The sequence below is a fragment of the Clupea harengus genome, chromosome 20, assembly GCF_900700415.2.
Source record: "Clupea harengus chromosome 20, Ch_v2.0.2, whole genome shotgun sequence".
Classification (NCBI taxonomy): domain Eukaryota; kingdom Metazoa; phylum Chordata; class Actinopteri; order Clupeiformes; family Clupeidae; genus Clupea; species Clupea harengus.
Window position 1 is genome coordinate 224,503 of NC_045171.1, and position 14,328 is coordinate 238,830.

The 14,328-nt window shown below is 38.9% G+C and overlaps 1 protein-coding gene across 1 annotated transcript; it reads left to right on the forward strand.

Moving 5' to 3' along the window:
• Positions 1 to 975: 975 nt before the first annotated feature.
• LOC122128563 (ribonuclease inhibitor-like) lies at positions 976 to 14,036 on the forward strand. Its single transcript, XM_042702780.1, has 10 exons — positions 976 to 1,120; positions 1,628 to 1,721; positions 3,796 to 3,972; positions 4,302 to 4,475; positions 8,925 to 9,041; positions 9,330 to 9,506; positions 10,086 to 10,259; positions 11,048 to 11,221; positions 11,972 to 12,145; positions 13,763 to 14,036. The coding sequence occupies exons 1-10, from the start codon at positions 976 to 978 to the stop codon at positions 14,034 to 14,036; spliced, it is 1,680 nt and encodes a 559-aa protein (XP_042558714.1).
• Positions 14,037 to 14,328: the final 292 nt, after the last annotated feature.

Below are 14,328 nucleotides of genomic sequence, written 5' to 3' on the forward strand. Positions count from 1 at the left end.
TATTTTTTATGTGATGACTTATTTTGCTTTTGTAAGCCAATACTTTCAAGATCAGTCAATAAATATTGTTGTTTTTGACTTATGTTACCCCTTCTTTATGATGTTACTGGACATATCATGTGTCCTGTTAAGCTATGTTACATCATACAACATTTGAGACACGTGGATAATGAAAAAGTGGGATAATTTAATGTGGAGCCACATCATGTTTGCTTATGAAGGCTCCTGGATGCAACTTTCTTCCATAGCTTTCCACCTGTAACTTGCTACTCTAGCTATGTAGCAAGAGGGGACATATTACTGTTGTGTGCTGCCAAAAGTGGACAAAAAGGTATTGCTGTATGAGTTAATCAGCTAACTTAATGGGTCGCCTTAATCATTATCAAAAGAATTGCCCCCCCTGAGAATTTTTTCAGGAGCCGCCACTGGTATATATATACCTGTGGAGGCTATCCTATAAGCCTCAGTGTGGACGGCAAAGTGTTCCCAACGCGTAGCGAATTATCCTTGTCCAGGCATGAACTCTCTTTGGGTGGTGTTCCCGTTTATTATAAAGATAAAAATGTATACATAAAATTGGTCTTATCACCCAGTGCTGGTTGCTTATAAAACAAGATTCTGTCGTTGAAGTGGGTTTCACGGCTACGGTAAGAACCGTGTGTTCCCCGCCATCCACACCTTTCCCTAATTGAGTAATCACACCTGTAGATATACCCAGTTCCCAGTGATGTGCCACGCCCAGTGCAATACTCCACTAAGTGGCTAAAATAAGTAATACTAAAATAAATCTAACTAAAAGGTGGATAGAAATGGCTCCTACAATACCCATATTCAGCAAAATAATTACACTGCCAAAAAGTGCAATAAGTGACCGTTAGTCAAAACATAGGCACAACGGTTAGCTCCCTCGTCAGAATTTCACTTGCTGATGCCCTGTGTAGGGAAGTGGGAGCTCGTTCCGATTGCTGCACGAACATGGACAAGTGGTTGAAAAGAGTTAATCCCCCATCCAGAGAGACACCATCGGCTTCTACCAGTAGGCCTACAATCGATGATGCACCTGCCGGTGACAGCAACCCAGGTTGCTCGTACGAGTCCTTGGATCAGGGTGCAAGCAGCAGTAGGCTACATTTGTTGCTAGCCAAGCTACTAGCATGGTCACTGACAGTGACAGTGAGTCTGATGCAGAGCTTCGACCCCCTGACATGAGAAAGCACACAGATAGAGAAACTACATCATCAAAAAGACGCAAATATGATGAGAACTACATTGCTTTGGGGTTCACTTGTATTGTACTGGTTCATCTACTCGGCCACAGTGTGTTATATGTGCAAAAGTATTATCTCACAACTTGATGAAACCTTCACTTTTGTGCAGACATTTAGCTGGATTATTAACCAAGGATATTTTACCCATATCTTCCTCACCATGTAGAGCTGGATGTTCAGAATACTAGTAATGTTTCTCTCCATCTCTCTTCTCTCACAAATGTATCTGCTCCCTGTAAGTAGAAACTGTATTTAGTTTCCTGTTCTCTCTCTCTACAGGCTTAATAACAGCAGTATAATAGCAGAAGGCTGTGCTGCTCTGACTTCAGCTCTCAGATCAAACCCCTCACACCTGATAGAGCTGAATCTGAGTGGGAATAAACTAGGAGACTCGGGAGTGAAGCAGATCTCTGTTCTACTGGAGAATCCACACTTTAAACTACAGAGACTGCTGTAAGTAAACTGACAATAAACAAAAAAAAAACTAGAACATGCATTTTGAAGGAAATAACAGTGCATGCAACCGAAAAGTAGAAGTGATAGATAGATAGATAGATAGATAGATAGATAGATGGATACTTTATTAATCCCGAGGGTGCAGTAGCAAAAAGTGGTTGCCAGGATGTTGCTCTGGTAATTCAGGTGGTTGCTAGGGAAGTCAAACGAGGTGGGGAGTTGATAGGTAGTCATAGTGGTTGCTATGGTTGGTGCTAGGTTGTCATTTTAGCAGTGGTTGTTAAGTTGTTGCTAGGGTAATTGAGGTGGTTGTAAGGGCGTTGCTAGGGTAGTCATGTTGGTTGAAAGTAGATGGGAGAAAGCTGAGATATAAAGGTGAAAAAAGTGGGAATTGATGAGAGTAATTGAAAGGAGAAAGGAAAGAAGAGTGGACAAGAGTGGCTATGGATAAAGTGACAAGGAAGAGTGAAGCGGGAAAAATTGAAAGGAGAGAAAATGGACTGAAGCAGAGAGATGGAGTTCGAGAAAGAGTAGACTGAGAGGGATAGATAGAAAGATGGAGAAAAACTAGTAGAGTATGGATGGTGTCTTATCAATATTCCTAGTTATACAGTTAAATGGAGAAGGACCGAGAGAAGAGGAGCCTTGGCGTCAGTGAAGCACAGGTGCAAACCAGTTTGATTACCCTTTTATGATGTCACAATGGCCCAATGTAAGTCAATGGGAGACATGTGATTAGTTTTTCTTTAATACCTTAAAAAGGATAAAGTTCAGAAAAATGACAAATACATAGCTGAAGTATGCTTTACAAGACCTACACAACAAAGTTTCTACATTAAGCGGTTCGAACTGAATTAATCCCAGAAATTGATTAAGAGAATAATAAGAAATTAGAAGAATAAGAAGCCTAGGAATGACAATACAGGGCATTGTATGCACCGTAATAAGACATATTTATAAATGAATCATAAGACTTAAATTCTGGCTGGAATCTTCTGACTTATTCTTGGCCTCATTTGATCACATGTCCTAAAGTGCCAATTGACTCACTAATCAAAATGGCCAATAGCCAATCAAAATTCAGCACTCGATATTTGCCTGTGTGATTGGCCGATGATCATGAAACTTCACAGGCTCACTTCGCATCCTGATGAAGGCCTCTTGCTGCTATATTTTTTCATGTATTATGTGCTGTTGACAGTTGCATAGTGTCTTGAATAAAAATAGGTTAAACTCATGCCTGAGGGTGAGCTCCAGAACATGGGGGAAAAGTCCATTATTTGTGTTATAAACCAGGACTAAATTAAATGTATGCCAAAACAGCATACACAAAATGATGCCAGACTCCAAAGGATTAATTAACTAAATGTTTGTATTTAAGACATAACTTTCTCCTCTGTCTCTCTCCAGTATTTAAGACATAGCGTTCTGCTCCCTACAGGCTTATTGGCAGCAATATAACACAAGAAGGCTGTGCTGCTCTGACTTCAGCTCTCAGATCAAACCCCTCACACCTGATAGAGCTGAATCTGAGTGGGAATAAACTACGAGACTCAGGAGTGCAGCACATCTCTGTTCTACTGGAGAATCTACACTGTAAACTGCAGAGACTGCTGTAAGTGATGTGGAGCTGAACTCAAATAAAAAATGACATTGTGAATGAATCATACAGATCTCTTCCACTTGGGTTGATGTAAAAGTTCAATCTTAATTAAGTGAATAAATGTTTGACATTCATCATGTTACTGTTAAACTCCTTCCTAAGCACAGTAAGGTCAAAATTAAAAATGATAAGTAATGAACAATTGTTTGATCTACTGGGGAATCCAGACTGTAAAGTGCAGAGACTGTTGTAAGTAATAGGATGCTGAACAAAAACAAACAAATTCTAAGATGACTTTGGATAGATGTAGTGTTTACAGTAAAATGTTTGATATTTTTGTAACAGTAGTGTCTTATATTAGACAAACGTGGTGAGATACGAATGTCCCTCCTAAAGCACAGTAGGGCCAGTATCAGAAAATGAACATGATTTTGCAGCATCAATTAAAAACTCCTCTATTTTCTCTAGACTTTCTGACTGTGGTATAACAGGAGAGGGATATTCAACTCTGACTTCAGCTCTCAAATCAAACCCCTCACCCTTAGTGGAGCTGGACCTGAGAGGGAATGATCCTGGAGACTCAGGAGTGGAGCTCCTGCTTGATCTACATAATTTACTTTATGTTAAAAACCTTCAGACCCTGAAGTGAGAAAACTTCACAGAAGAGCATAAGATCTCTGCATCTGTCCAGCATTCTGTACACCTTTTGAATTGTATTCACCATTTGAATGGAATGAAAATAATTTATTGAAGTCTTAATAGGGCTATAGACACTGATTTCCACACCAGACTGACATTACTTTAACCTCAGTTGTCCCAGTGTATAAACTGGGAAAACCCCAGACTCTGTTTATATTTATATATAAATAAATTATTTAATTTAAATATATTTAATATTTAATATTTGTATATACATTATTGTTATTCTAATTGATTCATTTTCTTTTCAACAATTCCGGTTTCTCTCTCTACAGGTTGTTGAAGAGTGATGCTGCAGAGGAAGCCTGTGTGTATCTGACTTCAGTTCTAGGAATAAACCCCTTACTCCTGACAGAGCTGGATCTGAGTGGGAAGAAACCAGGAGACTCTGGAGTGAAGCAGTTACCTGCTCTACTGGAGGATTCACACTGCACACTGAAGAAACTTAAGTTAGTGGTTTTATTTGTTTGATCATTTTATTTTATTTAAAATCTGACAATGAAAAATAAGAAAAGCAGATACAGTGGGGAAAATAAGTATTTGAACCCCTGCCGATTTCGCAAGTTTGACCACTTGCAAAGAAATGTGTGATCTATAATTGTAATGGTAGGTGTATTTTAACAGTGAGAAACAGAATATCCACCAAAAAATCCAGAAAACTGCATTTTATAACATTTATAACTTAATTTGCATTTGATGCAGAAAATAAGTATTTGAACCCCTAGCAAAACATGACTTAGTACTTGGTGGAATAACCCTTGTTGGCAAGCACAGACATCAGACTTTTCTTGTAGTTGGTCACCAGGTTTACACACATCTCAGGAGGGATTTTGGTCCACTCCTCTTTGCAGATCCTCTCCAAATCCTTCAGGTTGCGTTTTCAATGGGAGGGAATGAGGGAATGAGGTTCAAGCCCAATATTCCACGTTACATGGCCCCATCCATAGTCCCCTCGATGCAGTGGAGTCGTCCTGTACCCTTGGCAGAGAAACAGCCCTAAAGCATAATGTTTCCGCCTCCATGCTTGACGGTGGGGATGGTGTCATATTCAGCATTCTTCCCCCTCCAAACGCGGAAAGTCGAGTTGATGCCAAAAAGCTTGATTTTGGTCTCATCTGACCACATCCTGTCTCCCAATCCTCCTTAGAATCATTTAAATGTTCATTGGCAAACTTCAGACGGCCCTGTACATGTGCTTCCTTGAGCAGGGGAACCTTGCGAGTGCTGCAGTACTTCAAACCATTACGGCGTAGTGTGTTGCCAATGGTTTTCTTGGTGACTGTGGTCCCAGCTGCCTTGAGATCATTCACAAGCTCCCCCTGTGTAGTTCTGGGGTTATTCTGCACCTTTCGGATGATCACCGATACCGCACGAGGGGATATCTTGCATGGAGCCCCAGACCTAGAGCGATTGACAGTTGTTTGGTGTTGCTTCCATTAACGAATAATCGCACCAATAGTTGTCTGCTTCTCACCAAGCTGCTTGCCGATGGTTTTGTAACCCATTCCAGCCTTGTGCAGGTCTACAATCTTATCTCTGACGTCCTTGGTCAACTCTTTGGTCTTGCCCATGGTGGTGAGGTTGAAGGTGTGAAGTATGATTCTTTAGACAGGTTTCTTTTATACACGTCACCAGTTGAGATCAGGTGTACCTTGTTAGGCCTAATGAGGACTAATCTGTGTGCTTCTTGGGCACATAACTGGTCATTGGGAGCCAGAATTCTTGCTGTTTGCTTGGGGGTTCAAATACTTATTTTCTGCATCAAATACAAATAAAGTCATAAATGTTATAAAATGCAGTTTTCTGGATTTGTTTGTTGATATTCTATTTCTCACTGTTAAAATACACCTACCATTAGAATTATAGATCACACATTTCTTTGCAAGTGGCCAAACTTGCGAAATCAGCAGGGGTTCAAATACTTTTTTTCCCCACTGTATAAACACAGCAAAATACATTCCTCTCTGTTTTACCCCAATGTAATGACCAGGAGTAAAGCATTACTGTACTGTAAGAGCAGGCACAGGCAATATGCATTAATAGGGGTGACACGCACCAAACATTAGAATGGTAAAGTAATGAATATTGATTAGATTTTTTATTTACATCATATTTTGTTGCAGTGCTAAAACAAAACCGTTTACTGCAGAAGGAAAAAAATATCAAAACATTCAAATTTTCAATAATCACCCATATTTACAATGGATGGCCAAGAAATTAAAAGTATAGAGTTACATGTAATATAAACAATTTTAAGCTTCCCCGAACTGTTTCCTGCTGTTCTAAATACAAAACTGATTGTGTGTTGTTTTAAGGTCTGAGTTTAGTACATGAAGAATGTTTCTCTCTTTCTTTCTTTTTATTAAAATAAAAACAGTTTTTAGTTTCCTGCACTTTCTCTCCACATTGTGTTGAATAGTTGATTCCTATCCAATCGGTTGAGATTGCCAACATATTATTGGTCCTGTTGTCAAGATGGTACCAATGTTATCTTGGTGACTCTCTTACTATTTATGCACAATTGCACCCACATTTATTCTGAGCCTGTTCATAGGGTACCTACACTATTCTGGTGCTGGTGTGATGCTGGTACCTATGGTACCTACACATTTGTGAATCTCTCCATAGTGCTTCAGTAGATAGAACACTGTTTCAGTCGTAACATTTTCACACTTTCAACTCTCTCTCTCTACAGACTTAATAACAGCAGTATAACAGAAGAAGGCTGTGCTGCTCTGACTTCAGCTCTCAGATCAAACCCCTCACACCTGATAGAGCTGAATCTGAGTGGAAATAAACTAGGAGACTCAGGAGTGAAGCACATCCTTGCTTTACTACAGAATCCACACTGTAAACTGCAGAGACTGCTGTAAGTAAACCAATCATTTTCATTTAGTGCAGTTTAGTGATGTAGTAAAATACACAAAACAGATGTTCATAGTCACACATAGTCACAGAGTTACATGTTCTATAAAATACATATACAAATACATATAAAGTAGCTATAAGTCATTTTAGCAATCATTATAACTACGTATAATGTCTTCACAATGACTTATAACTACCTTTATGATACATTATATCAGTTCATTATGAATGGTTATAATTTGAGACGGAATAATGCATTATAAATATGTGATCGTCAGTCTATCTGTCGGGTAACACTTTCTATGAAGCCTGCCTTTATAAGGTCCTATAAGGGCCTTAATAATGACTTATAAAGTAGCTATAAGTCATTGTAGCACTCTTTATAGCTACGTATAATGTCTTCACAATGACTCACAAATAAGCTTGTTTCTGTAGTTCATCTATGTAACTAAAACAATACAAATACAAAATGCATTTAGTTTCCTGCTCTCTCTCTACAGGCTGGATGGCAGTAGATTGAACCCTGTTTCAATCATAACATTTTCACACTTCTCTTTCTCTCTCTCCCTACAGGCTTAATGACAGCAGTATAACAGCAGAAGCCTGTGCTGCTCTGACTTCAACTCTCAGATCAAACCCCTCACACCTGATAGAGCTGAATCTGAGTGGGAATAAAATAGGAGACTCAGGAGTAAAGCACATTTCTGATCTACTGAAGGATCCACACTGTAAACTACAGAGACTGCTGTAAGTGATGTGGAGTTGAACTCAAATACAAAATTCTAACATGAATGGATCATACAGATCTCTTCTAGTTTGATTATATTAGTAGCATGGTGTACATGGACTTGGGTTGATATAAAAGTCCAATCCTAATTAGGTGAATAAATGTTTGACATTCATCATGTTACTGTTAAACTCCTTCCTAATTGTCAATAATGGTCGCCGTCAACCTACCCCTCAACACACTCTCTCTACAGGCTGAATAACAGCAGTATAACAGAGAAAGGCTGTGCTGCTCTGACTTCAGCCCTCAGATCAAACCCCTCACACCTGATAGAGCTGAATCTGAAAGGGAATAAACTAGGAGACTCAGGAGTGAAGCACATCTCTGCTCTACTGAATGACCCACACTGTAAACTGCAGAGACTGCTGTAAGTAAACCGATAATTTTCATTTAGTGCAGTTTAGTGATGTAGTAAAATACACAAAACAGACCTTCATAGTCACACATAGTCACAGAGTTACATGTTCTATAGAATACAGTTTAACTGTAAAATAAAGTAAAGGAATATACACAATTATGTCACCAGAATAACAGCTGTATTTCCTAGAACTGTTTGCTGCTGTTCTAAATACAAAACAGCATTTGTGTTTTTAAGGTCTGAGTTTAGTACATGAAGAATGGTTCTCTCTCTCTCTCTCTCTCCCTCCCTCTCTCTCTCTCTCTCTCTCTCAATCTGCAGGCTTAATGAGCCTAGATGACCACACATGTATCTAACTCCCTATACATTTTCTGTAGTTTCTCATTACTTTATGTATTCATATTCCATTTAAGCACAACTGTCCCAGTGCCAGTCAGAGCAGAATAGGGTCTCAGTGTTGAGTCTTAATTCTGTAATGTTAGCAATGAGGCAGATCAGTAAATAGTAAACCATTTATTTTTAATCACTTGTGCTGAGTGAGTCACTAACAGGATCCATCTAGGACTATGTGTCTGTGTGTGTGTGTGTGTGTGTGTGTGTGTCTGTGTGTCTGTGTGTGTGTGTGTGTGTGTGTGTGTTTGCATAATTAGGTGTTTAAATCTGATAATTCAGTGAAGCCAAATAAGCTTGTTTCTGTAGTTCATCTATGTAACTAAAACAATACAAATACAAAATGCATTTAGTTTCCTGCTCTCTCTACAGGCTGGATGGCAATAGATTGAACCCTGTTTCAATCATAACATTTTCACTCTTTCTATCGGTCTACAGGCTTAATAACAGCAGTATAACAGCAGAAGGCTGTGCTGCTCTGACTTCAGCTCTCAGATCAAACCCCTCACACCTGAAAGAGCTGAATCTGAGTGAGAATAAACTAGGAGACTCAGGAGTAAAGCACATCTCTGTTCTACTGGAGAATCCGCACTGTAAACTGGAGAAACTGCTGTAAGTGATGTGGAGCTGAACCCGAATTAAAAATGATATTGTGAATGAATCATACAGATCTCTTCTATTTTTATTATATTAGTAACACAGTGTAGAGGAACTTGGGTTGATATAAAAGTCTAATCTTAATTAAGTGTATAAATGTTTGACATTCATCATGATACTGTTAAACTCCTTCCTAAGCACAGTAAGGCCAAAATGAAAAATTATAATTATGTAAGTAATGAACAATTGTTTGTTTTTCCAGTGATGTATTTTTGCCACAACGATGTCTTCTCTTTTCTCTAGACTTTCTGACTGTGGTATAACAGGAGAGGGATATTCAACTCTGACTTCAGCTCTGAAATCAAACCTTTCACACCTGGTGGAGCTGGACCTGAGAGGGAACGACCCTGGAGACTCAGGGATGAAGCTCCTCACTGATTTACATAATTTACTTCATGGTAAAAAACTTCCGACCCTGAGGTGAGAACTTCACAAAAAGTGCAAAACAAGTGTCCAGCATTGTGTTGACCTTTTTAATTGCTGAATCTGATTTGTTAAAATAATTCTATATGATGCATTGATCAATATCTAGAGAAGAAGAGAGATACGGGATATCGAATTTATTATAGTGTTAATAGGGCTATAGAACACTGATTTCTACACCGGTCTGACAAGGTTAGAGTTAATCACTTTAACTTCAGTTATTCCAGTGTAGAGTTAGTCATGTTCATTGTAAACAAATCTGAGAACACTCCAGACTGTAAAGGGAATGGGAGCAGCAATGACACACACACACAAACACACACACACACACAAACACAAACACACACGCACACACACGCACACACGTACACACATATATCATTTATTTTTTCAACATATACATTTATATTACATGTATAACCTGGGGATACTGAGGTGAGAAAACTTCATAATGCAGTTTAAAATATCCTAATGTTTCCTGTGCTCAGGTCAGGAGGAGCTGAATTTTGTTTGTTATAATAACTGCTCATGAATCATCCATTTTATAACATCAGCTTATTCTTCCTCTGTCTACAGGTTGTTGAAGAGGGATGCTGCAGAGAAAGCCTGTGTGTATCTGACTTCAGTTCTGGGTACAAACCCTTTACTCCTGACAGAGCTGGATCTGAATGGGAAGAAACCAGGAGACTCAGGAGTGAAGAGGTTCTGTGCTCTACTGGAGGATTCACACTGCAGACTGAAGACAATTAAGTTAGTGTCTTGATTTCTCTATTTATTTTTTACTTATGATTGAAAAATATTCTAGATGTGACACAAGAAGAGGACTTTTTAACTCTAATGGAATGATGGACAGAAAAGCATTACTGCACTGTTAGAGCAGGCACTGGTTTCCATATGCATTAGATGAGGAAACACACAGATAAAGTATTAGCATGAAAGAGCACTGAATATTAGTTCTGTACTATATATTACTACTAGTACAGTGCTACATTAACCCAGATATGTTTTTAATATTAACTTTCAACAATCACCAGTGCTTACGTAATGTTTCCTAACTGGGTTATTTAACCAAGGGAAATGTACCCATATGTTTCTCACCATGGAGACCATCTCTCTCTACAGGCTTAATGACAGCAGTATAACAGAGGAAGGCTGTGATGCTCTGACTTCAGCTCTCAGATCAAACCCCTCACACCTGATAGAGCTGAATCTGAGTGGGAATAAACTAGGAGACTCAGGAGTGAAGCACATCTCTGCTCTACTGGAGAATCCAAGCTGTAAAGTACAGAGATTGCTGTAAGTAAATGGACAAAGTGTGTTTGATGAAGCATACTAAACAGACTTTTAAAATAATGAATTATTGAAATATGAAAATAATGTAAAAGGGTAGTCTTTTCCCCAGGAGTTATTTATGAAGATACTTGACATAAATAGTCTCTTCTTTCCTCTGAAGTGGTCTTAAGCAATGAAGCCAGAATAACGTTTAAGGTGATTTTTTTCAAGATCTTGAATTATTTTCCTACTCTGTCTCCCTACAGGCTTAATAACAGCAATATAACAGAAGAAGGCTGTGATGCTCTGACTTCAGCTCTCAGCTCAAACCCCTCACACCTGAGAGAGCTGAATCTGAGTGGAAATACAATAGGAGACTCAGGAGTGGATTATATCTCTGCTTTACTACAGAATCCATACTGTAAACTACAGAGACTACTGTAAGTAAACTGACAAAGTGTGTTTGATGAAGCATACTAAACTGACCATTATAGTCATAATTTAAAGCCAAGAAATTATTGAAGAAAACGATTAAGTAACAGATTAAATTAACCACCCCGATTATTACAGTAACATACACTAAAGGTATATGTGTCGTTATAATGCCAGTAGAATAATTGTTGACTGGTAAAACTATTTTTTTATTATTGTTGTTGTTGTATCTCACTGCTCAGCATCTATGGTTGGGCAGTTGTTATATTGGGTAGGTTAGGTTGTTGGGTATGAGTACTTACATGTGACAGTGAGAGGATTGGTTGCTCTGGGAAGTCTCTAACCAATAGCATAAGGAAAAAAAAAATGTTGTTTCTGTTTACTCTTTCCATTTAATATTATAACTGTACCTATCTCTGTAGCGGCCAGAGCAGGATTGAAACTCTCTATGGAGTCTAAATGCTGTGATGTCACCAGTAAGAAAGGGGATGAGTTGCTGGATTGACTGTTGTTGTTGATCACTGGCGTCAGCTGCATTGCATTATTACAGTCATTCCTCTCACAGACCAATACAATGTCACAGATAAAACACAGACAGCTGTGCATGCAAGAGTCTTTCAGTTTGCGTGTGTAAGTGTGAGTATATGTGTGTGTCCCTGGGTTTTTTCAGCATTTGGTCTCAATGAAGCCAGAATAAGGTTGTCCGTCATTGGATTCATTTCAAGATATTTATTCAGTTTCCTGCTCTCTCTTTCCAGGCTTAATGACAGCAGTATATCAGAAAAAGGCTGTGCTACTCTGACTTCAGCTCTCAGATCAAACCCCTCACACCTGATAGAGCTGCATCTGAAAGGGAATCAACTAGGAGACTCAGGAGTGAAGCAGATCTCTGCTCTACTGAAGGATCCAAACTATAAACTTCAGAAACTGGAGTGAGTGAAAACATTTTGACATAATATAATATGGAACAGTGTTAATAATAGACTTTTTACAGTGATGGGTGTTCAACCCATTAACCCAGACTCAATCTCTGTAGACATATCACATTGACAAGACAGAAACTATATGTGCATCAAAGAGCAAGACAGAAACTATATGTGCATCAAACAGCAAGACAGATCATTTCCTCCAGTATTCACAGCCAGTGTCTTATCAAAGAAGCAGAACAGTGGAGGGTTACAGCGAATTAGAGCTCATATTCTCAATGTGAACATAACCTTTAATAGTACTGTGGGGCTCTAGCACAACTGCCTATGTAACAAGACTAGAAATGCGGTCTAGTGTCTATAGATAGCTTTGTAGGCTAACTGACCAAAAGCTTCACTTGTCCACCTTAGACTGATGGACAGTCCACTTAGTTCTCAGAGACTAACATCTCATAGAGAGGTGCTAGATGAATGTGTGTTTGAATCTGGAACGTTATCTAATATCCAAGTCACAAGATAGACCATATGGGATAAACAGTAAAGCAACTGCTGAGGGCAAGACTAAGAACGTTGATAAACAGCAACAAGAAACAGGCCAAGGTCAAAACACAGGAAGCCAAACAGGACCTAGGGATGCCTAGAATGAAGTAAACAGGAGCACATTTTCAGGATAAACATGGCTCAGAAGATTTAAGGGAATAAGAGACTTCACAAGGAACACAGACGGATATGTAGTACTAGCATTCTTACCATCTAGTGTGGTTACAACTCCCAAACACCAGGGGCAGTATACTGATTTTGCGGCTGTGGAATGGACAGGCACTTATATTTGTAATTGTGAGGGCATTTCTTGAACATAAAGTAATTTGGTATGAAAAGACAGATTTGACAATATTAAAATACGAGAACATAGAAAAGAACAAGTTAAGTGTAAGCAACTTATTCCTTAAGGGGAACTAGAGCAGCTTCATCCTGCCTTTGATGCTGCAGATTATCACAGTACATTCTCCACTCACCTCAGTCATGACGGAGATTATCACAGTACATTCTCCACTCACCTCAGTCATGAGATTATCACAGTACATTCTCCACTCACCTCAGTCATGAGATTATCACAGTACATTCTCCACTCACCTCAGTCATGACGGAGATTATCACAGTACATTCTCCACTCACCTCAGTCACGATGGGCATTTGTTTTTATGGGCTTCAGTGTTGAGAGAATATTTATCATTTTGATAATAACCATTTTTGTATATGTATTAATGATTTTGTGAATTGGCTGGTTTGCCAAAATTGTACAAGCAGACATATCCACTTTCAATCGTTTCCAATCATCACAACCCACACATCACACCTAATTAGATATCCTGTAGAGCAAATATAGAAATGATATCTGCCCTGGAATATGGACTGTTAGAGACAATTCAATTCAAGCAATCAATTAAAAATAAAATTGAAAAAATAATATCATGCTCTCAACTCAAATTCATGCTCTGTCTCACACACACACACACACACACACACACACACACACACACAACAACAACAAATGTTATTAAAGAGCAGATGATCATAAAGCAACAAAGGTTGAAATATCGTTTTTGTTTTGTTCATTTACAGATTGGACCCTGATTTATTGAAACCATTTCGTGGTGTCATGAATGTCATGACCAATTTGCCTGGTGCCAGTGCTGTCTCGAGTTTCGTGACCAGTTGGTTGCCAGGAAAGCAAGAACCGGAGTCTGACTCCTCAGCTCAGCAGGGAAAGGCAGATGTTGGCAGTGCACGTGACCAGGCAGAGCAAGAGAGTGACACTACCAGTGGTGTCACTACATCAGAGGCAGATGTGGCCCATGCAGGCCATTTACCAGAAGACAACGGTAGCACTGTCTGATACATTCCTAACATCCTCCTGTATGGATATAGGTTTATAATATTATTATAGCACTTACTAAAAGTGTGTGAATTGTAGATATTGCTGACTCTGCTTCTGAAATATGATTACACTGTTATTGTTTTGGACATTTGTGATCCTGTAATCTGTTACTTATGTGTAAAAAGCCCAGACATGGCTGACCCAAACCTCAGTGTTCAGTGGGAGAGCTATAGCTGTGATAGTCTCATAACCCTGAGCAACATGCCTCCCCAATATTCAGAAGATATTGTAGATGACATGTCTGTACTGA

What these genes read in the sequence shown, in the direction of transcription:
- LOC122128563 (XM_042702780.1), top strand. Translation starts at nt 976, where the DNA reads ATGGACAAGTGGTTGAAAAGAGTTAATCCCCCATCCAGAGAGACACCA. An exon ending in AAAAAACTTCCGACCCTGAG is followed by an intron (nt 9,507 to 10,085) that starts GTGAGAACTTCA and finishes CTCTGTCTACAG; the next exon opens with GTTGTTGAAGAGGGATGCTG. An exon ending in TGCAGACTGAAGACAATTAA is followed by an intron (nt 10,260 to 11,047) that starts GTTAGTGTCTTG and finishes GTCTCCCTACAG; the next exon opens with GCTTAATAACAGCAATATAA.